Source organism: Hippoglossus hippoglossus, chromosome 7 (genome assembly GCF_009819705.1).
Source record: "Hippoglossus hippoglossus isolate fHipHip1 chromosome 7, fHipHip1.pri, whole genome shotgun sequence".
NCBI lineage: Eukaryota > Metazoa > Chordata > Actinopteri > Pleuronectiformes > Pleuronectidae > Hippoglossus > Hippoglossus hippoglossus.
The window spans coordinates 9,448,229-9,474,424 of NC_047157.1; the positions used below are offsets into that span (position 1 = coordinate 9,448,229).

The 26,196-nt window shown below is 40.4% G+C and overlaps 1 protein-coding gene across 2 annotated transcripts in view; it reads left to right on the forward strand.

The window, feature by feature from the left end:
- The first annotated feature begins 4,412 nt into the window (after nucleotides 1–4,412).
- LOC117765314 (helicase ARIP4-like) overlaps nucleotides 4,413–26,196 on the forward strand; it is a 70,231-nt gene continuing 48,447 nt past the window's right edge. For both annotated transcript variants that reach the window (XR_004614551.1, XM_034591768.1), the window contains exons 1-2: nucleotides 4,413–4,562; nucleotides 22,335–22,497. Coding sequence is in view for 1 of the 2 variants with exons in the window: in XM_034591768.1 (XP_034447659.1) it covers nucleotides 22,383–22,497 (115 nt within the window). In the remaining variant the exon portion in view is untranslated. The remainder of the gene's footprint in view (nucleotides 4,563–22,334; nucleotides 22,498–26,196) is intronic.

Consider the following 26,196-nt stretch of genomic DNA (forward strand, 5'->3'; position numbering starts at 1 on the left):
TTAAAATTGAATTGAATTATACCTTAAATCCCTCTTGCTGTAATCTTCAGCGATGCAAGAAAACCTCCACCCAGATTTAGTTCCTCAATGTGTTTGCATCTTCTGGTGATATTTATGTAGAGTTATGCTGATAATTCAAGCAGTGTGTCAAAACAATTGATCTACTGGTACACTAGCTTGATCTCTTCTCTTTGTTCTATGCTGGTGATTTTGTCTTGTTGGTTTGTATTTTTCTTTAAAATTATATGTCTTTTTTAAAGAGCCTCTTCTGAAGTTGCTGTACTGTAGATGAACTCTTCTCCACTTAAGTGATTAATTGATTAAGGAAATCTAGATTTCATTAAGTGTGTCATTAAACTAAAGTGTCATCGTTCATTATGTTAATTCAAGCAGCATTAAAAGGATTTCATCTAATGAATATAAATGTAGGCAGTCTGCTGATTGTGGCCTTCGACTTCCAAATCGAATTTATTATGAAGTTAATCATAATCAGTCTAAAATAAATAAAGCTGTACATCACTGGCTTTGCAGAAATACATGTGGAAAAGAATGATCATGAGAGTGAGAGTAAAAATGGAAATGTTAAATGTCTGGTTGCTTTATGTCATTACCTCCACGGAGGAGCTCATGTTTTCTCTTGTGTCCGATTGTTTGTCAGCAGGATTGTACAAAAAGTACGGAACATATTTCCATAAAACTTGGTGGAAAGATTAGTCATGGACCAAGAAAGAACCCATTACATTTTGGGGTCATTCTTTTTTTTCCCTTAATAAAATACTAATATTATGAAATAGGACGTTTCTTTTTTTTTTTTTTTTTTTTTACCAATTTCCCAGAAAATGATTCATGGATTTTGATGAAAAAACAGGCACATTTGGGGGATTGAAATCTATGAGTGAGTAAAGTTTGGGTCTTCTTGATTCAACTGAGTGTCATTCTAGTTTAGACTGTGCTCTGCCTGTTGAGATTGCTGCTAATCAGTGTGTGTGTGTGTGTGTGTGTGTGTGTGTGTGTGTGTGTGTGTGTGTGTGTGTGTGTGTGTGTGTGTGTGTGTGTGTGTGTGTGTGTGTGTGCGTGCGTGCGTGTGTGTTTGTGTTTGTGTGTGTGTGTGGGAAGGCAAGCTGCCATTCCAACAGTTACACTTTGTTGTGATCTGCAGGGCGAAGTACAGCTGCTATAGTAACAGACACATTTCAAATGAAAGATATGTATCATCTGGGAAACTGAAGCTTTGTGGGGTCGTGCTATGTTTTCTAACCCCAACTAAGAAAAAAACGAATTTATGGATGTATATATTGTCTTTTAAATATGCACTTTACATAAATAAATAAAACATGTATTTCAGAATATCTAATACATGTTAAAGGTGATTGGATTTTACAATGTTTGAATGCGTTATAAATGTAGACAATACTTTTGTGTGTGTTACTTTCCAATTCCAGTTGTGAGTTTGACAGTTATTCTATTCAACCTACATCGATCAAATAAAGGATTTCATGTGCAGTGTCAAACAGTTGGAGGTCATCTCCGCCTCCTCCACTGATAAACTTGTATAATCCCGTGTTATGCAAAGCACTGTGCTCTGGCTTCCAGTAGAGGGCGCTGTGTGATTTATAAAACGAGAAGCTGCAAGGCAGATCATGCAGGTTGGGTAAGGAATGCTACTGCATGTTCAGTCAGGCTAAAAAGATACAGCCATCCAACAGCTGATCACAATGTATAACTCAGTGTTAGGTAAAAATAAAAATAAACTGATAAGTCATCATAACATGTTAAATAAAAACTGGGTGATAATGTGTTAGTCAGTTAATCGCACAGATGGCAGCACACTGTTATATTTCTGCGAATCCAAGTCTCACTTTCAGTCTCAAGGTTTTCATTTATCCTATCTATGTACAAAAGCATTTTAAAAGACAAGATATCAATTTAAAAGTTTTCATTTAAGTTGGGGTTTGAATTTGTGTTAGAAAACGTAGCACAACCCCATCAGTCCTCAGTTTCCCATATGATACTTATTTTACATTTGAAATGTGACTGTAACAAGCAGCTGTACCTCTGCCCCCAACAATGAAGACACTAACCACTGGTATTTATCTTTGGCCCAAAGCAGCTGGAGGTCATTCTCGGTGGATGCACTTGCCAAGGCCAAGTAGTTTATCTACTAAGGATTTTACAGTTAGATTAACGACCAGATGAAGAATGCGTCCACTCGTTTTGATGTGAATTAAAAAAGTTAAAATACCTCACATATGGTGGATCTGTTCTGTCACAGCCTCTAATCAAAGGTTTAGTGAGTATGTGTACATTGCATGATATAATATCACAAATGAATATAATATTGAAATGAAATATTTTAGATTTTAGATCCTCCTGTAGGAATGAATTCAGGCTGCGGATCTTACTGCCTTGTCTCACATTTGACTCCAAGGGTATGGTTTTTATTTCAGATTTGATCCAGAGATAATACACCCACACACACACCCCCACAGACACACACACCAATATTAAAGTCGTCTGTCTCTGCTGATGATTGTATAAGTGATGATTATGTACTGAAATGGTCATGAGTGGCTTATTACCTGCGGGCTGCATCAAACACGAAGTCAGTCATTTATTTGATAATTTTTTTATTAATTCATGTGGCTTTCTATTCACATTTCTTCCCATCTTATGCAGTTTTCACCCAGACTGAACTGGGACCAGTGAAAACAACAACTCTAAACGTTATCAGCTTCTCAGCAGCAACGTATCCTGTTCCTGACAGTTATTACTATAAAATAATGTTTCAGAGTAAAACGACAAAGTCAGTTGAGGACATGACCTCTGGGTGTTTTACAGCCTGCACACGCTCAGTGTACATGCCACGGACACACGTGTTTTTACTCCTTTTGACAAAGTGGATTTATCTCTCTGTGTGGACTTGTCCAGCTCGTGCTTGACTGAAGGCTGAGACAAATGACAAACAATACACAGTGATTGTATAGCACCTATGAACTATGAACCCTGAGCAATATCTATAATTATTGCAATCATCAATAGCGATATAATTAATTATAAACGTGCTCAAAAAAAGAAAAAGTACAAAGAACAAGAGAGAAACCAGAAACCAGAGTATCATAATAAATAACAAAAGTAAACAAAAACCACCCAGATGTTTTTTTCCAAGATTTACACAAAAAAAAGTAGCCAAATTATAAGCAGACAAATCTAACAACCATTCCATATTGTCCTCATCAGTGCGCCAGAACATTTCTGGATTATGAACAGACATTTTGTGTGATATAGATTGTGGTAACCTTGTCATGATAAGGGCAATACAGATGAAAATGTGATTCTTTCTCAACCTCTCTAAATTCACACAACCTGTTGTCCTCAGAGATGTTTTCAAATCGACCAACTTCAGGGACCAGAGGAGGGATTCCTGCTCTCAGCTGTGCAACTGATGTAATACAACAACAATCTAAAATATATTGATATAATATTTATGCATTGTGTAAGCACAGTGAGGATTAACACATGATTGATCCACCTCAGATTTGTAAAATGTTTTGGTGTTTTTCAAGTGTTTCTCTGCTCATAAAGAAGAGTTTCAAATCACAAGCTTCACTTAGGAGAAAAGAATCATGTGACATTTATCACAATAATTATTGATATTGACTGATATTATAGCCCAGCTTTCAAGGGATAGTTCACCCAAAAATGAAAATTCACTCATTATCTACTCACCACTACGCTGATGGGGGGGGGGGGGGCGATCTCCTCTGGGGCCGCGTTCGTGCGTCTATCACAGAGGACGATTAGGTGTAAAACACGGTGTAAATGATGTTGTTTCGTGTCAAATTTGAATGTCGGGGCTTACGGACACTTGAATGACACCACAGGAGCAGTATGGAGGCACGTTGTGTTTTTTTCTGTTGTTTTTTACGTTTAAAGAAGTTCTCACCATTTTTTAAAAATTGGATTGGATTTGACTGCAACGCTGTTTACCGCTGAAACTCCAAAAGTGTTTAGTGGACTCAAACACCTCACCCACCCCTCCATCGGCATAGTGGTGAGTAGATAATGAGGGAATTTTCATTTTTGGGTGAACTATCCCTATAATTGTGGGTTATGAGTTAATTTAAGTTAAGATAAGATAAGATAAGTTCTAGAGGAAATTCTTGTGGCAGCTTGCTCAACGATTACAGTAACACAATATACAATAGAACACATTGAATAAAACAATTAAGAATAAATGTTATACAATAGTATGGTTTTCTCTAATAATAAATGAAAATAAGAGCATAAAGTGTATTTTAAGTGAAATAAAAGATGTTATTGAACACAGTATGTCTGATGGGAACTCTCAGTGCTTTCTCTTGCAGCTTCAGTGCCACAGTTTGAGGATGTTCGTGCACTTCCGGAACTTTCGTAATGGGGACCAGCGGGGAGCAGCAGGAGCGACCCTCCTCTTGATGAATGAGCGGCCGGTGTCTGCTCCTCCTGCCGCCGCTCCTCTCCTGCTCCTCACTCCTCCAACAAGCCGCTGCTCGGAGCCCGGAGGAACCCGCAGCAAACACAAGGTGAGGGACGGGTCGGTTCGCTCACACGTGTTTTCTCTCTGTTTGCATCTTTGTGTTCTGTGTGTGTGCGGAGCGACAACCGGGCTCCAGACAATAGAGGAGCACGCTGCACCTCCGCTTCCTCCCGGCCGCAGTGCTGCTGCTGCTGCTGCTGCCTCCTTCCGTGTTATGAAACCAGCCACCACGCTGCTGCCCCCCCCCCACCCCCTGATTTTTAATTATTATTATCCCCATCTTATTTATTTATTTCTTCAAATCCCTCTCACCCCCTCGGAACAAGTCGCGACCACGACACCGGCGAGTTGACAGATCCGCCGGCGGAGCGGCTGAGATGAGCGGACACTCATTTGTGGCAGTGTTACCTAACAGCCATTTAGGCTGCGAGGGCAAACTAAAAAAGAATTGAGCTTATGTAAAGAGTTATGTAAATGTAGAGCTTCACTCCAGGGCAGCGGGGATCTATCCGTGTGTAGCTGCAGAAGTTGAATGAGGGATTTCCTCTGTCCAGGGTTGAGCTGTGAGGTTAAACTGAGCTGAGTGGCTCAACCAGGTGACTCACCTGCAGGGATGCACAGCAGTGGTGGTAGGAGCTGTTAACCATCACAAAGGTTTGGGTCATGTAATAGGAAGCGATCAGGGACCTCAACACCGTGGTTGAAACTACTGTCTCTCTCACTTAACCGGTTGGTTAAGCAACCACTTTAAATCCGTTTCAATCGAGACTGAAATATTGGAAATCAAGTGGCATGTTAGAGCTCGAGAGCGTTTTCACACCTGAAAGACAAAGACCAGGGTTCGCACCAAGGTTGGTTTTGATTTCACACAGCAGTTTAGGGAGCAGACTAAAAGCAAATGTGTGGCATACACACGCCTTGTGGTTATCACCTACATGGGCAGCGTCTACCGTCTGCATCTGACACCAGCGTGTTGTCTGTTGGGGTCTTTCTCTTTGAAATGAGGAAATGCATTAACCTGTTCTTATCGTCATTCGCGTTGCTGCTGTATCACGTTTTACGTTATTATGGTAAGGTTTTACGTCTCTCACTTCAAGTGCAGTACTAGACAATAGTTCAAATGTGCCAGATGAACGTCCTTGTCATTCAAACACAATTTCGTCGCAAAAGAAAACTGCTAGCAATCCAATGAGACGCTTCTTTTTCTTCTTTTGTTTAATGTTGTCCCAACTTCCTGCAGTTGGTCCGAATGTCCCAACTGTCCAAAAAGTGTTTTCACGCTGCAAATGAACCGAACCATGGTTTGTTTGACCCGGACAGAGACCACCTCTTTGTTGTGTACCTAATTTTGTTCTGTTGGACTGGGCAGTGGTCCGAGGCACCTTCGCCTCTCTTACTTTGGATCAGACGAAACTGAATAGTAGACAGTCCAGACTTCCACTAAAAGAAGTGTTAGCTGAATATCACCGGCAAGAGTTCAGGTATACTTCCTCACTACGTTTGGATCTCATCCATGGTGTGACGACTGTGTGCTTCAAGTGCTTTCCTCCATTTCCCAGGATGCCTTTTGACAAACCTCTAGAGAAGTTGCATAAGCTTGATGCATGCAGTAGGAGAGAGATACAGAGAGGTGAGGAGCCGGAGCACAAGATGTCCCGGCTGGGAGTTGTGTCCTTTAATCAATACCCATTACCCAACATGCTCTGCAGCTGCAGTGCATTCTGGTCAGGTGAAGTAACTGTTGCATCTTGAGTGGATTTCCCTGTGTGTGTGTGACTGTTGTGTTGTTGTAACAACCTTAAGACACAAAACCATGCTGATTTGATTTTGTTAACAAGTTTAGTAAATATAACTCCCCAACAAATACATGTGGTTCCCCACTAAAAGAATTTTGCTACATTAGTTGAATATTTAACAGATTTTTGGTAACAGATATTGTAGCTCTCACTTGTGAAGTCGGATGACTTTTTTTCGAATGTGGGGGGGCACTGAACATGCATTTGGCTCCAAGTCCCACTCTGCATCTCCCTTGGCAGCAGGATCGTGTTCTTATAGTCTGATTCTCAGGTTTGTCTGTCTGCCTTTGCTGTCAGTGTTGATTGAGAGACTTGGATCAGGTAACGAGCAAACCTCTTCCGCCAGACGCAACCTGAGCTGATGAAACCTTCCTGCTGTCTTCTTCTTTCTTTTCTTCTGCCAAAAAAACATTGCATGAAACAAAGGTTCTCTTCTGCTTGTTTGAGTGTGTGTCGTCTTTCATAAAGGTCAGTCTGTCTTTTAAAATCTAAACCCTGGCCACCACAGTTTTGTTATTGTATTTTTCAATGGACCCAGACACATGCAGATCTAGCAGTTTTCAGACATGCACTGAACTCTGGATAATCTCCTGGCGTTCTCCAGACGGGCTGTATGTGAGAACACAAATGTCCGAGTGAGAGGCTCTGAAGTTTCCACCGCGAGTCATGTTGATGAAGTTTGTAACACACGACAGACGCAAAAACGAAAAGAATACAAATATCTCAGGATGAAAAAGCTGTGCCATATAGAAGACGCAGCCAAAAATGTCAAGGGAGCTTTTGTCGATGTGCTGTAGACAAAAACATGCGACCGCTGCTACGGAATATATACGTTCCATCCTGCCTGCTGCACCACACCTCACCTGAACGCTTAGCAGATTTCTGTGTTGCTGTGATCGAGTCCGAGCAGAGAATCTCCTGCTGCGTCGTTCATGTGTGAAAGGCAAACTCCGGAGAAAGTCCAGACCCAATTCTCCAGAGTTAATGTCTGAAAATAGCTGTAGTGTTGGTGCGGTGGAAGTTACAGTGCATGTTTGCTGACTTTGACTGGAATAGGTGCTTTGAACTGGGAAATCTTAGAGCTAATGAAAACACTGTTCAGAGAACATACGTGTCTAATTTAGAGATTTACATTAAGCTCCTACTTAAGAATAAGGATTTGGGTGCAAACTGCGAAATACAAGGCAAAGTTGTCACATACCGTTATGTTGTGTGTGTGTGTGTGTGTGTGTGTGTGTGTGTGTGTGTGTGTGTGTGTGTGTGTGTGTGTGTGTGTGTGTGTGTGTGTGTGTGTGTGTGTGTGTGTGTGTGTGTGTGTGTGTGTGTGTAAAATATATAAAACTCAGTGAGAAGGGAAATATGCAGCGGGTGTCGGATCTATGTGTGTGGGTTACAAGCCATTTTATGTATTTGTATAAGTCAATTCTTCTTAATTACTAATAATACCATTCGAGGTTAGTAAGTTTGATTTTTATTTCTGTTATAACCCAGATTCTCTGTATGATTTTAAAAGGACGATCTGGGGCCACTTCTGTGATTGTCTCTTCGTTGTCCCTCCCTTCATCCCTACATCGCTCCTCCGGTCTGTTCCTGCTAATGAGCTCAGCGGGCGGCTGAGTACAGGAACAGAACCGCACAGAGGCGACGGAGGGATGGAGGGGGAGACTTCTGCTGGCCTGCTTGACATTTATGCACATTAATGGCAGCTGAACATCACATACGATTTAATGCGTGTATGAGATGGGAGGACCTGAATGTGCACAGCGGGAGAGCAAGGCTGGTTAAAGTCAATCAGACAGGCTGCGTGACGTGCACAAGTTCAAACATTTAGTAATCAGCATACGAATGAAGACTTGAGTGAAACAAATCTGGCTGTACGATTGCTATTTCTATTTGACTCAGAGATGCAAGTACAGGCGAGATTCTGTCTCTCTTCCATGTACTGGCTGCAAACCTCATCACTATCGCGATGTTGAAAGAATAGAACCTAAATTTATGATGCAAAATTATCCCAAGAGAAGTGATCGTGCTTCATGTGCATAAACTTTACTGCTGCACAGTGCATACTTTCAGGACTCTTGAATTAGTGTCAAAACCCCTTAAATGTTTTTAATTAAAGTAAAAGCCCTGATGTGTGTCTCTTTATTGGACAGTTGATGCTGAGGAGGTAGGAGACAGAAAACGAGGAGAGAGGAAAAGAGGAGTACGGCATGAAACAAAGACCTGAGGCTGAACTCTCAGCTACCATAGCACCTAAAATATGAAATTAAACACAATAAATATATAAGTGGGACATTGACAAAAAGAATAGGTCTATGAAAGACTTGATGATTTGAGACCAGGTAACAAGCTAGTGCATAGTATGAAAAAAAAAAAAAAAGACACTGGGATTGTAGCTGCGTCTTAGATTAAGAAATTGTTTAACTAAATTATATACACATGGATAAAAATCAGTAGAACAACTTTTTATATTATATTGAAAAACTATTAAATAAAAATAATGATATATATGTGCGCAATAGTCTGTCCTATTGACAAAGCAGATGAATGAGATTCATATTAAAGATTCAATATGTAAGAGTTTTGACTGTACACTTGTGCTGGTGAGGCCTCATACTCCGGCCGATGTATTATTTAAAAACAGTGAGTTGTTCAATGGGCAGTGTTTAATGTGTTGGTTGATGACATTATGTCTGCTTTGTGTGCATATATGCATATAGAGCACAGCCATAAATGTATGGACGTGAACATTTTACTGCTATAGATAGCGTATGGTCCAATTAAGTCTACCTGATTTTATCTTAGATCATAAGATTAAGTAGAACATTTAGGTTGGGATTAATTTTCTGTGAACTGAATATTACATTAGGAAGTAAAGAAAGATGAGATAGAGATGAGGTAAGAATGCAGGTTAGAGCAGAGACTCTTACTGTTTCTTGAGCTGGAAAATCCTACACCTGCAGGTGAGGGATAGGAGCAGCAGTGAGTGTTTGACCTACACTCCTTTATAAAACAGCGAGGGAAGAGTGATACATGCTGGGCAGAGCGGTCTGACTGAGCTCCACTGCTCATATTCAGAGAAAACTGAAACATCATAGCAGGAGTTCAGATCCAAGTACAGATTTAGTAACACTTTTACTTGCTCTCATTACGGCCAGAGGCTTTAAATCACCCAAGAGAAAGGGGAGGAGGGGGTGAGAGGAGGAAGTTGGAGCGAGTGAGACTCCCTTTTTATGTTTCAGTAATTCTGCAAAACGACATAAAGGAAACACTTGGACTCTAGTGTTCCACCAGAGTCTCAGAGACGCACGTTCGAATGGAACGCGAACCCACGCATTAATCCTTTGCGTTTTTTATGATTGTAAGATTTTAAATTTGATAAATACCTTCACCAAGGAGGTTACGTTTTCACCCCTGTCCGTTTGTTTGGTCTCTGTTTGTTTGCAAGCGAGAAAAAAACCCTGGACGGATTGCCACCACACTTAGTGGAAGGATGTGTTTATTGTTCAGGGATGAAACAATTCAAGATTGGTGCAGATCTGGATCAGGGGGGCACAGATCAAAGGCATTTTTCAGTTTCTTTAACATTGGGACATTTTCATTGTTTTTCCATTCGTGCGTCTGTCCGTCCGTCCAGTGACCCTTGACCTACCAGGTTCTCTCCTCTGACATGGTTGTTTCTCAGTTTGTGTGCACATATGTCTGGGCTGTCATTTGTTGATCAGTATCCATTAGGTACAACTTGTGCTCATCTGTCATCTTGTTTATCTTCTGTGTCCCATAGTGTGTGTGTGTGTGTGTGTGTGTGTGTGTGTGTGTGTGTGTGTGTGTGTGTGTGTGTGTGTGTGTGTGTGTGTGTGTGTGTGTGTGTGTGTGTGTGTGTGTGTGTGTGTGTGTGTGTGTGTGTGTGTGTTACTGAAAATAAACATCTGTGGTTTCTGTAAGTGGGTTTCTGCAAAAAGACATTAACCGTGCAAAGGTTTTTCTTCCTTCTTGCATGAGAGTGGTTCAGATAGATGCAGAGTCTCTGCAGACTTTGTTTTTGTTCCACTGATGATTAGGCTCAGGGGACACAGAGGGTCGGAGTGGATACACAAAACATGTGTTCAGTTATGAGGGCGTTAACAGTTTTACAAATGTGGCAAATGTTAAGTTGATATCTTTAAAAAAGAATCAGTCAAAACTTAAGTATTGAGAAGTAAACTCTTTACCACAAAATAATTGCTATTAAACATTTTCGTCAATCTGCTGAACATCTAGTAATTTACAAACCATGTATATAAAAGGTTATATAGAGTCATTAGCTTGGGAACCTTGGATACCTGAAATTACTGCAGTGGCTTATTAAAGATTCAGTTCCAGTGCAAATAAATACCTTTTTTAACAGCACATCCATTTTCATCTGTCTTCTGCATGGTGCCAGTCCCCGCGTAAGACCACACGCCATTTTGTCTTTCACACATCTGATAAACCTGAGAGAGGAGATAAATGCTGGTAGAAAAAACAGTTGGTCAAAGTGATGAGTGATTTCTTTTATTTCTTTAATAAACCATTGGTTGTTTGACAGTGCAGTCTTTGGATCTCGCTAGTGGAAGCAAATGCATTCCTGTAAAAATGACCTCAACGCGCGCCCATGAATCAGAATTAAACCTAGATTAATGTTCTGAGTCGTTCTATAGATTTTTTTAGGGGGAAGCTTCCTTAACATGTGTACAGATTATTAGTTTTATTAATGTGGATTTTGTTTTTTGTTTTCCCAGCCTCCCACCATATGGAAGAAAAGGTGACAAATTCCTTTGTTGCTCATGTTTTAGAACTTATATTTCACTTTAGCATATATTCCACCTTTTAACTGAACTCGTTAGATTCAGCCAAGTCCTCTTCCCTTCACACTGAAGCTGTTAACCTGCTGTCTTTTAAGCTGCCTCACAGGTTCGATGTAGCACATATAGGTTATGCAGAGGAGACCCTTCCCCACCAATGTCCCCATGTGAACCCTCAACAAACCCAGTGAACCTACTAAACCCTCACTGATTGGCTAGAAAACAGCAAGCATCATCCAATGGAGTATCAATGTGGTCAACTGATTTCTGATCCCTTCCCCTGCTGCCTCCTGACCCCTCCTCATTCTAGTAGTATTGATCCAGTGTGTAACTGCCTGCATTACGTTGGTGCTAATCCTCCTTATTCGCTGACATGAGAAGTATATTAAACCCTTTTTTTCACTCCAGTTGTTGATAAGCTAACATAGTTGTGTTTGTTTTCCTTTTTTAAATTGTCTTCAGATGCTGCGGACTAAAGGGAGCTCACGTGGACAGGGATTAGATATATAACTCAGATTGGTCCAAGGGTTTATCTATGTAAAAATATCCTCTGAAGTGTTTCTGTGTAGGTTCGAATTTTTCACTGATCCAGGTCACGTGTGTGTGTGCGTGCGTGCGACCTCTAGGTCACAGTATTAAATGCAGGCTAATCCTGAATAGACTTGTACGTGTTGTATGTATTTACAGGTTAGTGCGTCTGAGCGATCCCAGGTCTAAATTAGAGACCGCAGCCAAATTTAGATTGAACTCTCTCTGAGATGAGGTGAATTGAAATTGTGTTGTTCCTCATTATGAAAACAGCAAATCCTGCAGGCACTGAACAGTTACATGAAAATATGTCATAAAGGTCCTGAACTGAAGCAGATTGATGATTGTTAAAGTAACACTGTGGCAGATTTTTAATCTATTATTGGAGTAGTTGCTATACAAGAGTTGATTAATCAAACAGCTAATCAGAAATATCCTAATTAGTAATTTATCAAGGAACAAGAATAAGAGTGTGTCCACTAACTGCAGGTGTTTTTATACAAGTTAAGTAAACTGAAACTGGACAGTACACGTACTAAATATGTTTGAGTTTTATTTGAGCTGTTGTTTTTTCCCACAATGCAATGCACAAAGGAAACTGCTCAGATTTAGGTCAAATATAATAAATTGTGGGTGATTGTTTACCAAAAAAAACTTCTGATGCCTCCCAGTGAAGGTGAACTGACAACTTTTTAAAGTTAGACGGGCATCTAACACGACCTTTCATGGAATTACATATATGATTTTTGCACTAAATACAAAGTACAGATGAGGCCATATTGGTTTTGGTGGTATGTAAGAGGAAATTATTGCAGACAAAATAAAAGTTTGATCTTATGGTGACGATAGAGAAACTATTAATTAATTCTGAGGGGGCCATGAAACTGTAAACTAAAATGTATGGCCATCCAATACCTTTACAAGACCTTTAACGCAAAACTATAAACGTAAAAAAATCCAATGTACAATTTTTAATGACGACTAGTTAATCAATAAACAGGTTAGGGTTAGATTAAAAAATGTAACTTTTAAATACTTAACGATTTATCAATTGATCACGGAAATAATAATAAATAGAAACATTCAGATTCTACATTCAGAAATGAGGTTTAAAAGGGTTAACAATGTTACAATCTGTTATCTATTAAAGAACAACACAGCATTTTTTTAAACACATAATCATTTGATGATGCTAGAAAACTTATAAAAGAATTCAAATCCGCATTTTTCAAATACAGTGTGTATTTGGACAGAGAATGTGTTATGTTGCCTTTTGAATGAAAACAGCCTGACATGATTGGTACACACCCCCCACCACTGCGGCCTCATACACTAGGCTTCACTATTGTGTAATTCTGTTACACAAGCAGGGGGATGTGATGACGACTTAAGTCTGTAAGCCAGTCCAATATAAAAGGAAGGTGTTATACAATATCCATTTTTAGAGCCGTAAAATGAAGTGTCGCTGATTTTGATTGTTCATCATTTTGTATTCTTGCAAATGACCTGTACTCAGGAAATGGGTGGAGCATGGTCCAGTGACATGGATGCAGGGTGTCATCTGTCCGTGAGGCTCTTTAATTCAAAGTGTAAACCGTCCGTCCGTGCGTGCGTGTGTGCGTCTTTGTTAGGACCATTATGAACCTACAGAGTGAGGTCCTCACTTTCTGACCCACTTTTAATGGGCTGTTTCATGGTTACCACTTTCATGGTTAGGGGTAGGCATTTAGTTTTGATGGTTAGGGTAAGGGGCTATGGAATGTATTATGCCAATGAATGTCCTCGCTAAGATAGATGAACAAACCTGTTTGTGTTTCTTTGTGAGAACTATCTCAAGGCTCAGACCTTGATAGGACATTTGTTGACTCCTCATCTCTAAAGAGCTGTGGAAGGTTAAATAGAAATGGACTGACCCATTGTGGACAAAAGTTGTGTCTCCAGGATATACATGTAAGTCTAACTCCCCCAAGGTGACCTACTGTATAACTCACTCACTGTGTGTGTGTGCGTGTGCGTGCGTGCGTGCGTGTGCGTGCTATGCCTTCCATCTTGGCATATCTTGTATAACTTTATTTTTTCCGAGCTGAACAGTGGCATTATTAGGCAGATCTTATGTAAGTTGGCTTATGCAAGCAGCCGTCTTCTTGTTGCCTCCCCTCCTTTATCATTCATTTTTATTCCTCCCTCCCCACCCCCACCTTTCTCTCTTTCTCTATTTCTCTCTCTCCCCCTCTCTCGCTCTCTCTCTCAGGGGCTTTCTAGAGGTAATAACATGGTGTCTGTGGGTGCAGAGCAAGTCTTTCAGTATTTGTCCATTAAGCATTACATTCCTGTGTAAGAATCGTCTGTATCATTTGCCTGAATCACCCACTGTGGCCGTGATGCAAAAGAAAGTGGTAAGAAATGATGTGTGATCAAAAAAAGATGCTGACAATGGGTTTCATGCTGGCAAAGGACACCGATCTTCTCTGCATGTGTTTTTGTCTTAAAATGGCAATTTAAAACTCAAACAATAGCTCCATATCAGAAGTAATCAGTTTGTCCACTCTGGAGAAGTTTGCCTTGTTGTCGCTAAATACTGTGTAGAAGGAATAGCAATGATAAAAGGTAAGAGCAGGGATTTCTGCTTGGATTGAAGTCAATTAGCTGCAGTTTTAGCCAAAGCGACATTATTCAGTGAATTCCACATCTATGAGGGGCCATTCAGGGTTCAGCATCTTGCCCAAGGACACTTTGGCATTGGCTGGGATTTGTGCCGCCTGCGTTCTGGTTGGAGGACGACCACTCAGCCAAAGCCTTCCATTCAGGAAACAGTGGAACTTTAACTTGACAGCCTTTGTTAGCAATGGGACTTTTTTTTCTAAACAAGGCCTAGCAGCGTTTAGAAAACGTCTCTTTTAAGCACTCCACCTACTTTGCTACTTTCACGTCTGCTACAGCTGCTTGTGGTCGACTAAAGGCTCATTTATGGTGCCTTAACGTCTGAAAAGACATATGTCCGTTTCAAATAATGTAACATCACTGCCCACTTACTACCACGTGTCCTTTTACGTTTGCATAGTTGTTAATCAATACATCCATTAGAGGGCAGCACAGAGTCGAGAGTTTTGACAACAAACATGTTGACAGTGAAGGAGGTTGTTGTAATGTTCAGAAAGAAGAAAAAGTAGCTGTTTTTTAGTAACATCATACCTGTAGTTTCTTACCAGCTCAGTAAGTCTCTCCTCAAAAGGTTCCGCCTGTATTGAAAAGTCTTCCTCATGTCCTATGGTCATCTCGCTTGAACTACAGGCTACACTGCCCCACAACGATTTCCTGTGGTACTGCTCTGATTCGTCTGTTTCGTCCGTTTCCATAAGCTGTCAGAAGAAGTGCACAAATACGGACTAGGTGAACTGAGATCGGACAGATTCCTGGATACCGGTGGGGAACTTGTCATACTGTAAAGTTGTTTTTAGACATGAACTGTGGAGAATCTGGGTCTGGACTTGAGACTGGAGTTTGCTTCACATATGAACAATTGAACATGAACAAGAGGATTTCTGCTCAGATCATGTGTTTTGTCTTTTTAACAGCACATCGACTCTGGCATCGGCCCTTATAACCGAAAGCTCTCTTGACATCTTTACTGGTGTCTTCTAACTCAAGTCCAGAGCCTTTCACTTGGACATCGTCTTTCTCACATACAGCCCCTCCGGAAAATGTCCGGAGATTAACCAGAGTTAAGTGCGTGTCTGAAAGCAGCTTAAATGAGTCTGTCCCAGCATAAGATCTTTACTCACTGTTGTCTGTGCTCCCACCACTTCCTGTGGCTTCTAGTATCAGGTTCTGGCCTGTTGGAAGTTTGAAAAACAAAACCTTTCTTTGAATGAAAGGTTTCATATCAGTATCAGTTAACTGGGAGACAGAAAATTAATCTGCAATACTTTTCAAAATCCTTTGATCTTTACAGTTGAATAAACAAGAAAAAAAAGACAAATATTCTCTGGTTTCATATTCTTAAATAATAAGATTTACTTCTGGTTAATGAATCATTAATCTTTACACCAAATTGAAGATTTTTCACAGCAACTTCTTCTGGTGCATTACTTTTTCAGCACGAGATTCCACATGTGTAGTGTAAGTGTCCTATTTTTTTGCTGGAAAAATGTAGGTTATCTCCCTCCCCCTGTTTGGTCACGGGGGTGGGGGTGTTTTTAGGACACCAGACAGACTAGACTGCTCCCCTCCCCCGCTCCCTTTTTATTAAACCCCCCTCTCCCACATCTCTTGTCTTTGTCCATCATCTTTCATGCTTCCCTTTTCTTTATTCTTACCCTCACATTTTGCCCTCATTAACATCCTGTTTCCATATTCAGAGAATTTAAATTGCTGCTCACTCCGTCTGGCCCAGTCGCGAGAAACGCTCTCACAATGTAATGTTGGCTAAATCGGAGATCTGTGGATAACGCTCCTGGCCCCGCTCTGTGAGGTTATGTAAGGTAAGAGGATGCAGGGGTAGAGCAGGAATGTTTACTTTTTTGTTCAAGTCTTCAACTCACCCTATGTGAATATTTAATGGTAAAAAAGCTCTGTCTTTGCACATTGACAGTAGTTTGGAAGTCTCATCAATTCAGTTATTTGATCATGAAATATGTGCTTGATTTGGTGACACCACTGGTTACTGTGGTAACCGCAAGCATGTTTAACGATACAGGTCCTGTCTTTGTTCATGGATCTATAAAAAGATGGGATTCTGCTGATAAGATAGAGTTCGGTTCATGAAAAGGGTTTTCAGGTTTCATTCTGTGTTTTTTAACCTTTAAACTTTAAACATGTGAGATATAGAGTTCTTCATCAGTCTTTTTCATCAGGGGGAAATAGTCTCTGAGTTTGTTTGACTTTTCTCCGGCTTCCTCCCACAGTCCATAGACAAGCAGATTAGGAGTCGGTTAAATAGAGACTCTAAATTGAGCAGAGGTGAGAATGTTTTTTGTTCTCTGTATATTGGCCCTTTGATTCGCTGGCAACCAGCAGGTTAGACCCCGCCTCTCACCCAATGTCAGCTGTGGCTCCAGCGACCCCTGCGATCCTCAAAGTGGTATAGAAAATAAATAGGTGTATTGAAATAGTCTGTTCTAGATTCATAACCATCACATTAAAGGTTCAGTGTGTAATATTTAGGTGAAAGGGATCTATTGGCAAAAATTTAAAAAAAAATTTAATATAAAATAATTATAATGTTTCATCGAAATTGTTCAAATTGTTGTTTTCTTTACCCTAGAATGGACCCTTTATATACTTTATATTTACATCGGGAGTGGGTCCTCTCTACGGAGGCCACCATGTTTTTTACAGGAGCCCAAACTGGACAAACTAAACATCTTTTGAGTTTTTATGACAACTGAAAACTACCACAGGTTCTCGTGGTAGTTTTTCCTTCTTGGAAGGGGAGGGTGAAGTGAGGGGTATTCAGCTGCAACATGACACTTCACCATTAAATTCTACACACTGAACCTTTAAACAATCACCCCAAAGCACAGTGTGTACTTGTGTTCCTGCCTCTGTTTAAAATGAATCTCAAGCAAACACACCTGTACATGCTTCAGAAATGCAGCAGGTTGTTTTCAGTCTGTTTTACAGTGATGCGAAGTGTAGTCTGAGAGGATTTGATAGCTTTACGTTGTTTTAATGTAGAAGACTTTGAACAGTGTTAGTTAAACTCATGACTGAATGATCTGACTTCTGCTTTACATCCACTGAGTAAACACATCTGTTCCTGTGACTCCCTCATGCATTTGTAGGCAATTTCAATAACTCAGAAAAAGCTAGCTACACCAATAGCAATGCAAATTACCACATATTATACACATAGTCAACAGTTTATGTATAAGGTGACTGAAAAGGCACGGGCAGAAGCAAAATGCTTATATAATCCTGTCCTACATTTCTGTCCATCTAATTAATCCTCCAGATTTAAACAAACGAAGCAAAAACATACAATGTTTGTAACCCAAAAAAATTGCTTCACAGACTTTTTTTAAAAAACAAATTTGGTTACAAACATCTCTTAAATCATATTTACTCTCCTGTAATGAAAACTAACTTTGGACACAACTTGGGAGAGGTTTTGATTTGACTCTAAACATTAATAGCATTATTTTATAATCTATCATGTCATGGTGATCAGCATAGTGGTGAGTAGATAAGGAGTGAATTTTCCTTTATTATGAAAAATGTGAACTATCCCTTTAATGACTAAATGACAACATCTCTCTAAATGTCTGTTTCTCCAAAACGAATATCTGCCATTTGACAAAGACTGAGTGTGTGTGTGTGTGTGTGTGTGTGTGTGTGTGTGTGTGTGTGTAGTTAAAAATCCGTGTAGAGATCAGCACTGTCTGTGTTGTTAGAGTTGTACAGTGAAATTCAAAAACTTCTCAGGTTCAGTTGTTTGGTTTCATCTAAAATGTCTTTGTATCAAAAACGACATGAAAGTTGCTCTCGTCTCATTTCATTTTCCAACCGGTTCCATTTGTAAGCTCTCTTGTTCTGAACAATAAGCTTCACCTGCGCCGCTCCCTGTGGAGCAGAAAGTGTGTCAGATCAGTGCAAAGCCGAAGGCAACACATCGAGACGTTTGTAGGGGAGCTCCAAAACAGCTTGTTGCAAAGGATGCATTCAACAACACACTTACCTGCAGAACATACTGCAATGCTGTGCAACAGCCCTGCAGTAAATCTTACCTCTGTGAGGTCTTTTAAAACTGTGTCATGGATTTGTACTCAGCCCTGTTGGTAGATTCTCGGCTGTAATTTGTGGTGAATGATTTCACTACATCTTAATATGTTTGTATAATTTTGTGCACCCAGGAGATGTCAGTCATGCGTCAATATATGGTCTTTGAGAAACGTTAAAACGTAATTCTCTCAGAATTATTGCCGGGCCGTTGCATCTGATTACATATTTTAAGTCATGTCAGGTAAGAAGAAACAGAATATGTGTGACCTACATGGAGCCGCTCAGAGCAGCCAAACCTACAGAGAAGTGTACGTTATATAACAGATATTTTACAGTGGGACGGCCTGACATGACCAGAACAGTTTGGCCTGCTTTCCTCTGCTATATTATATTACCCAGAACATGAGGGCAATGAATCCAAGTAGTTTTTGGCTGAATGCGACTTCCAAGTTATGTAGGTTAATAGCAAGCTGTTCTGTATCTCTGTGGGAGTTTCATGTGATCTGCTTTTCAGTATGTGTAGTGTAAGTGAAATGTTGCTTTACTGTTGAGGTTTCCCCCGTCTATATTCAAGAGAGTAGTCTTAAAGCTGGACTTTTTTGATTTAATGTTCATAAGTTTTAATGCTCTCATTCAAAACCCTGCGCTCACACTCAAGCCGTTTTCAGACATGACCTGCGGGTAAAATCTGGAGCTTCTACAGCACACAGACACCGTCGTCGGCCACAAACTCTCTCGTCATCTTCGTCTGTTTCCTCTACGTGTATGACGCCGGGAGATATATTTGTTTCATTTTTGCGTCCATCTCCCGTTAGAAGCGTCATGAACCCCCCAACTCGCTCACGGTGAATCCAGCAAGGGGATTCCGTGCTGTGCTTACACATCGAATTCTCCTGGATTTCTACGGACTTAATACTAGGAGGTCAGGCGGAGAAAGTCCGCAGAGACTGCAGTGCGTTCACACACATGCACCTCCTCCATAGGAAATACGGAGGGACTGTGGAGTTCAGGGCAGGTCTGAAAGCAGCTTTTCAGTGAATTTTGGAACAGTTGTTAAGTACAGCCCTGCTGGAGGACGTCAGGCTGTGATCAGGCTCGTATGGGGTTGGCAGCAGATCGCAGATAAAGTGATCTAATTTTGGTCAGCGGTCTCAGTTCGGCAGGACTGCACCACTTTGGTCACTTGAGCATGGAAGACAGCCTCAGTCTACCGACATTTTCATGTGCTTACTCCAACTTTAACTTTTTAAAGAGAATATCTTCAATAGTAGTACTAACATTTACTAATACCCTCTACTTACGAGCACAGCAGTGTTCAATTTGTATATTCACCCACCACCAGCAACAGGCTCACAGAAAGACCTCCCAGCCAAAATCTGCAGCCACCACATCCCTGACATTTGATGTTACATAAGGATGTCACTGATCCAAGTACGGTATGTGCTCGTTCCCTGTTTAACTGTAGTGCACTTTCCCAGCAGTGTTTGATCTGTGGTTGGAAACAGTGTCATGGTCTCTGACTCTTGTGGGTAACAGAGTGTGAGAATAAACACCCAACGTACCGAAGTGTCCTGTTGCAAGATATGACTCAGGATTTGTGTTCTCACAGCAGGTTTATATGTGCTGGTTCAGAAATGCTGAACTTTTGGTCCTATATTCTCACATTTTTCTTTTACTTAAAAATATTGTGTCTGTACAATTCCTTTTAAGTTGAAGGGAACTTAAACAAGGATTTAAAATATCTTTAAAGAGATAATCTTATTAAATTTATCTTTATTCCTTTTTTTTTTTTAAGAAAAATGCATTTTTAACAGCACACTACAGTGTTGCCATGATTGCTGGCTAGTTGTCTCACGACAGAAAAGCACCATCTGTTGAAAGAGCATACAGTGTGTTTATGATCATGTGCAGCACAGAAGTAGACATGGTGGTTTCACAGTGGTAAAGTTAGTCACACCATATCTTTAATAGCTGTGATTACCGCAGTGATTTTGTTTGTACTGTAACATCATGAGCTGCCAGGGCTCTGGCCTTAGCTTGCCACTGTTGGCATAACGCAATGAGTTGTCAACCTTTCTCTCCTCCGTTTCCGCTCAGCTCCACTTGTTTTGTGTCGTCATTCTATATTTCATCAACACCTGACAACTGATTTCTTTACGTATTGTTCTTACATGCACATACTTTGTTCATTATGGTTGTATTGGTTTTATGTGCACATTTCATTTACTTAAACTTGCCCTATGGGAAGTTTTGATTGTAAAACAAAAAGCCTCCTCAGCAACTGAATCCTTCATTCTTCAATGTTCATGTTGTACATTTGATACTGTTGGGATCTATATTAATATATTTATAGATTTTTTTTAATGATAAAACCTTTTCAGCACATTTGAACACGATTGTGATAATTCTGATAACCATGATAATGTTGATCACTATAATAATGGTACAAGCTGTCACACCATTACATGGAGGTAGATTGACGTGGTTGCTTCAATATAAAATGTCCCTGGGAGGAGGTAGAGCAGGATCGTTTGGATCATATAAAATGAGAAAAGAAACCACAGTGTCTTTAAGGCATTTTATTCTGTGGTAGACAACAACAGTATTTTTGCCTTGATGCAGATCAGTGCTGCAGCAGTGATTGCCTGTGTGATGTGTGTGGCCCCTTCACTTAGTCCTTGAGCTGATTTTGAGGAGGTTTTCAAAAAATGAGACGTAACGAGAGCCTGCTGTTTATTTCTGCTCATGACCTTGTTGCCATCATCCCAGCTACCCTGCCCTATTCTACAGGTTTACATTTCTGCAGCTATCCGTGACATCTGAGGTCATACACACATCTGTGTTTTTGGGAGACCAGAGCGTCAGAGTAAATCTGGAGTTCACCAGGTCTTTGGTTACTGGTTTTCAGCCGAGCAGCGAGTCCATGAAGTCTAGCTCTGTTGGATTTATGAGGCCTGTAAAACCGCCCTGTCGGAACAATGATTCAAGTTGGCTGGAGCTACCTGTTGTGTAATCTGCTGTGTAACGTTATGCAAGGTGAGCTCGGGGGGGATCAGAAGTAAAACTTGCTGTGATAGTACTGTGTGTCTGGCCTCATCTGAGTGGGAGTGAATACAATTTAAAGGCTTTGTTTTTAACCAGCAGAGACAGCTAAGATCATAATTCTTATTTTTTTGGGGTATATTTAGGCCCATGAAACAATTTGCTCACAGACCTTGATGAATTAATGTATTAATGAATTTATATCATTGTCTTGTAGACAATCTTTGTTCTTTGCCATAATTTCTGTACTTTCAGGTCTTCTTCAATACTGTTGATGTCGATTATGATATCTGTAATAATGATATTTGTGTTCTCGTTTGTACCTTTTGTAACTTTGACATTTAAATAGCGATCACGGCTCTTGTATACGTAACATAATAACTCTGCTATAAAACAAAAGAGGAACAAAACTTTGCTTTTACTAAACCGCAGCTGAAAATGAAGGGCATGGCGGTAGCCTGTGGTTTCCCTTTACGATTGTTTCAGTCCAGCTCAGAGAAAAACCTGTTAGTAATGTGTGTGTAATTTTGCTGCTGAGAGCTGGGGCTTTAAAAGCATCTTAAAAAATCCTGAGAGCTCTTCACATCTCTCAGTGGTACATTTGCCGCTGTCTTTCATCCGTAGGTCATGATAATGTTGGTTACGTCTCTCACTCTCTCACAGATGGATTTTGAAATGCTCCTTTCTTGTCTTTTCGTAAATCAAAAATCCTGGAGAAGAACTTCATGTACAATGTGGCAGGAACAAAATAATCTGATGCATTTCCTTCCCTCTGGAAGAAAAGAAACTTTATCAATATGAGTTCTGCTGTTGAAATTAAAATAGAATATCGTTTTTTTATGCAGCTCTCCGTGTCAGCTTTAACCCGTTTGTGTGCAGTTGTTCATTTATTCGTCCTCTTTGCTGCAGGTGTGTGTGGTCCTGCCATGCTGAGGTAGCAGCAGCCTGCAGGTCAGGATGTCTGATGTAGAAGAGGGGCAGCTGAATGGGAGGAAGAGGGAGATGGCGATCTGTTACATCAGCGATGAAGATGAAGACAACGACGGAGACGATGAGGATGAGCGGATACCTGGTGAGTCATGTTGCTCCCAGTGTTTTTTTACCATTTACCAGAAACGAGAACCATGGAGGGATTCTTTAAGTAGTTTGTATTTATCAGTTTACTTCATCCACTCGTCATGCTGCAGGGTGACTGAAGCAGTTCCATACTACTGTATTTAATATAGTATAGTTCATAATATCTAAAACAAAAGAGAAAAAACTTTCCACAGTTACAATTTCTTTTAGTTTTTAGTGTCATTTATGTTGTATTTATGTACAAAAAGATGTGTCCGTTTCAAACGATGTATCCGTCACATACTTCCATGCGTCCTTTACGTTGGCCTTGTTGTTAAGCAATAAATGCACTAGAGGGCAGCACAGAGTGGAGAGTTTTTTTGACGACAAAAAACATGACGCTAGTGGAGGAAGTTGTGAGAATGTTGCTCTTCAGAACGAGCAAAAGGAGACGATTTGTCCCTTTTTTAATTAACATCATATAGATGCCTGTAGTTTCTTACGGTCTCGTAAAGTTTTGGATATTTCTTCCTCATGTTCTGTGGTCGTCTCGCTTGAACTATTAGCTAAGCTGCCCCCCCTCCCCCCATCTGTTTTGTCCGTATTCGTAAACTGTCAGAAGACATGCACAAATCGGACGAAATGAACGCAGAATACTAACAGAAGGCTTTGTTTTCGTTTATGTATCTAACGTTGAGCATAAATTGGCCCCTAAAACAGAAGTTTGGAGGCTGCATTTTAATCTGGGGGGACAGTCATGTGATATGCGTTTTCAGGTGTGTGGTATGGATGAAGATTGTTTCTGATAAAAGCTGAAGTACTGGACAGAAATCAATTTAAAACAGTTATGGATGGAGCATAAATGTCTGAAACTGACTGTGACGTTGGTTTGAGTGTTGATCAGCACAAGGATACCCCAATAGAAAAAACTGATTACTTAAAACACAAAGATTTAGGTGTAAAGAGACAGATGGCCATGATAACATGAATCGAGGACAAACTCCCGACAGTTTTCTTTTTTGTTGTTTGCTTCTACTCAGGGAACGATCTAAAACCTCTTATTTCTCCATTTCCTCATTTTCCAGACATATTCATGTGCAGACTCTCTTTCTTTTTAATGTTGCTGTTGGAACAAACTGAACCACTGTTGCGTCCACATATGTGACCAGACCGGCTCAGCAGCCTCTGACCGTTTGTCCTCCCACAGGAGAAAAAAAATCTCCTCAACCTTCTCCTGTCTCCTCCTCCCCCCATGTCTTCTGTTGCCAGTATGTGTTGCATAACCCAATGAATCATCTATTAGTTTTATTAGATGCTGAGTCGTGTGTGTGTGTGTGTGTGTGTGTGTGTGTGTGTGTGTGTGTGTGTGTGTGTGTGTGTGTGTGTGTGTGTGTGTGTGTGTGTGTGTGTGTGTGTGTGTGTGTGTGTGTGTGTGTGGGGAGATGTGTTTCTAGCAGAGGAGTGTGTTTTTGTGTGTAGGAGGTAAGATTTTAAACTTCAGTTGGATAACTGAAGTGGTGTTAGTCTTTCATTGTCTTTGACCTCATATTCTGGAGACAAACTTCTGTGGATTCTTTTTGTGGCTCGTCACTGACGACAGCCGCAGTCAGAGGCGTCATCATTTCAGGTTTTCCCACCTGTCCTTCCCATGTTGGTGAACGTGATATCTCAGGAAGGCCATGGAGGAGTTTGGTACAAACTAGTGCAGTGCTGTTCTAAACCTGCCTGTTTGGAATGGGCTGTTCTCTTGTCCTGTGCTGATGCTCTGGAGCTACATCAGAATTATTCCGTGTCATTAGTGAGTCCAGGAAGTGATTCTATGAATGTTGCTGCCATGACAGAGATCTGCACCTGCGACACCCTTGTATGCCAGTGTCAATAGTGAAATAAAAATATTAAAATACTGCAGTAGTTTCCCCCGAGGAGGTGAACATGTTCAGCTCGGTTAACAGACTAACAGTTGGTACACTGCCCCGCCCCCACTAACTGCTACAGAGTGCTGGTCACCTGTTTATTCCGAGTTTAATAATATTGAACGTATCGCATGTCAAAATATTCCCTAATTTGACAGTGCACTTCAACACTGGGAACTAAGAACACACGTGACAAGGGTGAAGCTGATAAAATGAACAGTTTGCAACATTCGAATTGTGACATTAGTATAGAGGTTCACTTGGACAATAGGATGAACTTAGTAGATTTAGATGGTGAAAGGTCTCACAACCTCACAAAACAATAATTTGTAGGTTTTATTGCCAATATGAATCGTCATTGCTCAGGAGCAGAATGAGAGATCTTGACCCGATTTCCTGCAACTTGACTGTTTGGCGGAGGCGTGCGACTCGAGGGTGGTAATTCTAGTTCGGATATGAAATGAGAGATGGAGGGAGGCGGGGCAGCGCGATCAGAAAGCACCTTGTTAAACTTCTTGTCTCAGATTACATAGACTAAACACATCACAGTAACATTTACATCTGTGCTTTTTCATCGGATTCGAGACGGATTGAGAGATTTAACGGCAGGAATAACACTTTTTCTGTAGTTTAAATCTTTTTCTTCTCTTTTCTTTATTAACGCTCTCACTGTTTGACTCTGAGTGTGTGATCATCTTCTTCCATTTGTGTGAGAACTAGATTGAAATATAGATGTTGAAATACAAAACATGTACTGGCTCTTTGAGAATTAAAACTTGGTTTAAGGGTTAAAGTTAGAATTGGGTTAAAGTCAGGGGCAGAGGCTGGGTTATGCATAATTTAAATGAAGCGTACTCATTAGTGTAGAATTACAAATGGGTTTGGTGTGCACTTTTTGGGGGTTTATCACTCTGCCATAGTTAGAGGTTACACAAGCGCATCATAAAATCGCCCACCCACCCGGCGTAAACACAAGTTGATATATTTATGTTTTGCTGTTCTCGTCTCTCCTTGTGTTTCTGATTGTCTATTCTGTCTTTCCTTCATATACCCTTTCTCTATAACTTTTGGAAATATGAAAAGTGTTAAGGCACCAAAATATGAATTTGGGCCCTAAGATAAGATCTCAATTGGGCCACACCAACCCTGAATATACAATTCTGTGCAAACATGCATGTGACATTCTTCATACAGTGGAAATTAACTATTTGATGAAAGACTTCAATCAAGTACAGCAAATATGCTGGATTTAAATCTGTGAATTAATCACTTTGAAATTGGTGAAAGTGTCAAAAAACGCTCTCACAATGTTAAAGAATTAAAAAAAACAATTCATGGTTCTGCCCCCTGATCTGGATCCAAAGCAAAATTTCATACGTTCTCCCCTGACCTATACCACATCCCTCCACCAAGGGTTTTGGGTGTAACATGCAATAAACCAGTCTGAGTTCCAGTTCCTGTTTTCCTCAAAAAGCCAGATGTGCTTGAACATCGGTGGATTGCTATAGGAATGGTGGCTTTGGAGGTAAGACGGAAAACAACAGAGAAAACCCTTTCACTTTGTACATGAGCAGATCATCTGTGTGTAACAAACAGTGTACACGTGTTGTGCGCCCGCAATGTAGCTGCCTATTACTAACTTGATAATACAGCCCTAAAAGAACAGAAAAATACTTGACTATTGATTTTAGAAAAGGATTTTGTTGGTCAAAAAACTAAATACATGATAGTAAGTCACCTACAATTAACCTAACTAAACCTTATTGTAGTTGCTCTTTTGCTTTTATTATTTGAATGTTAAT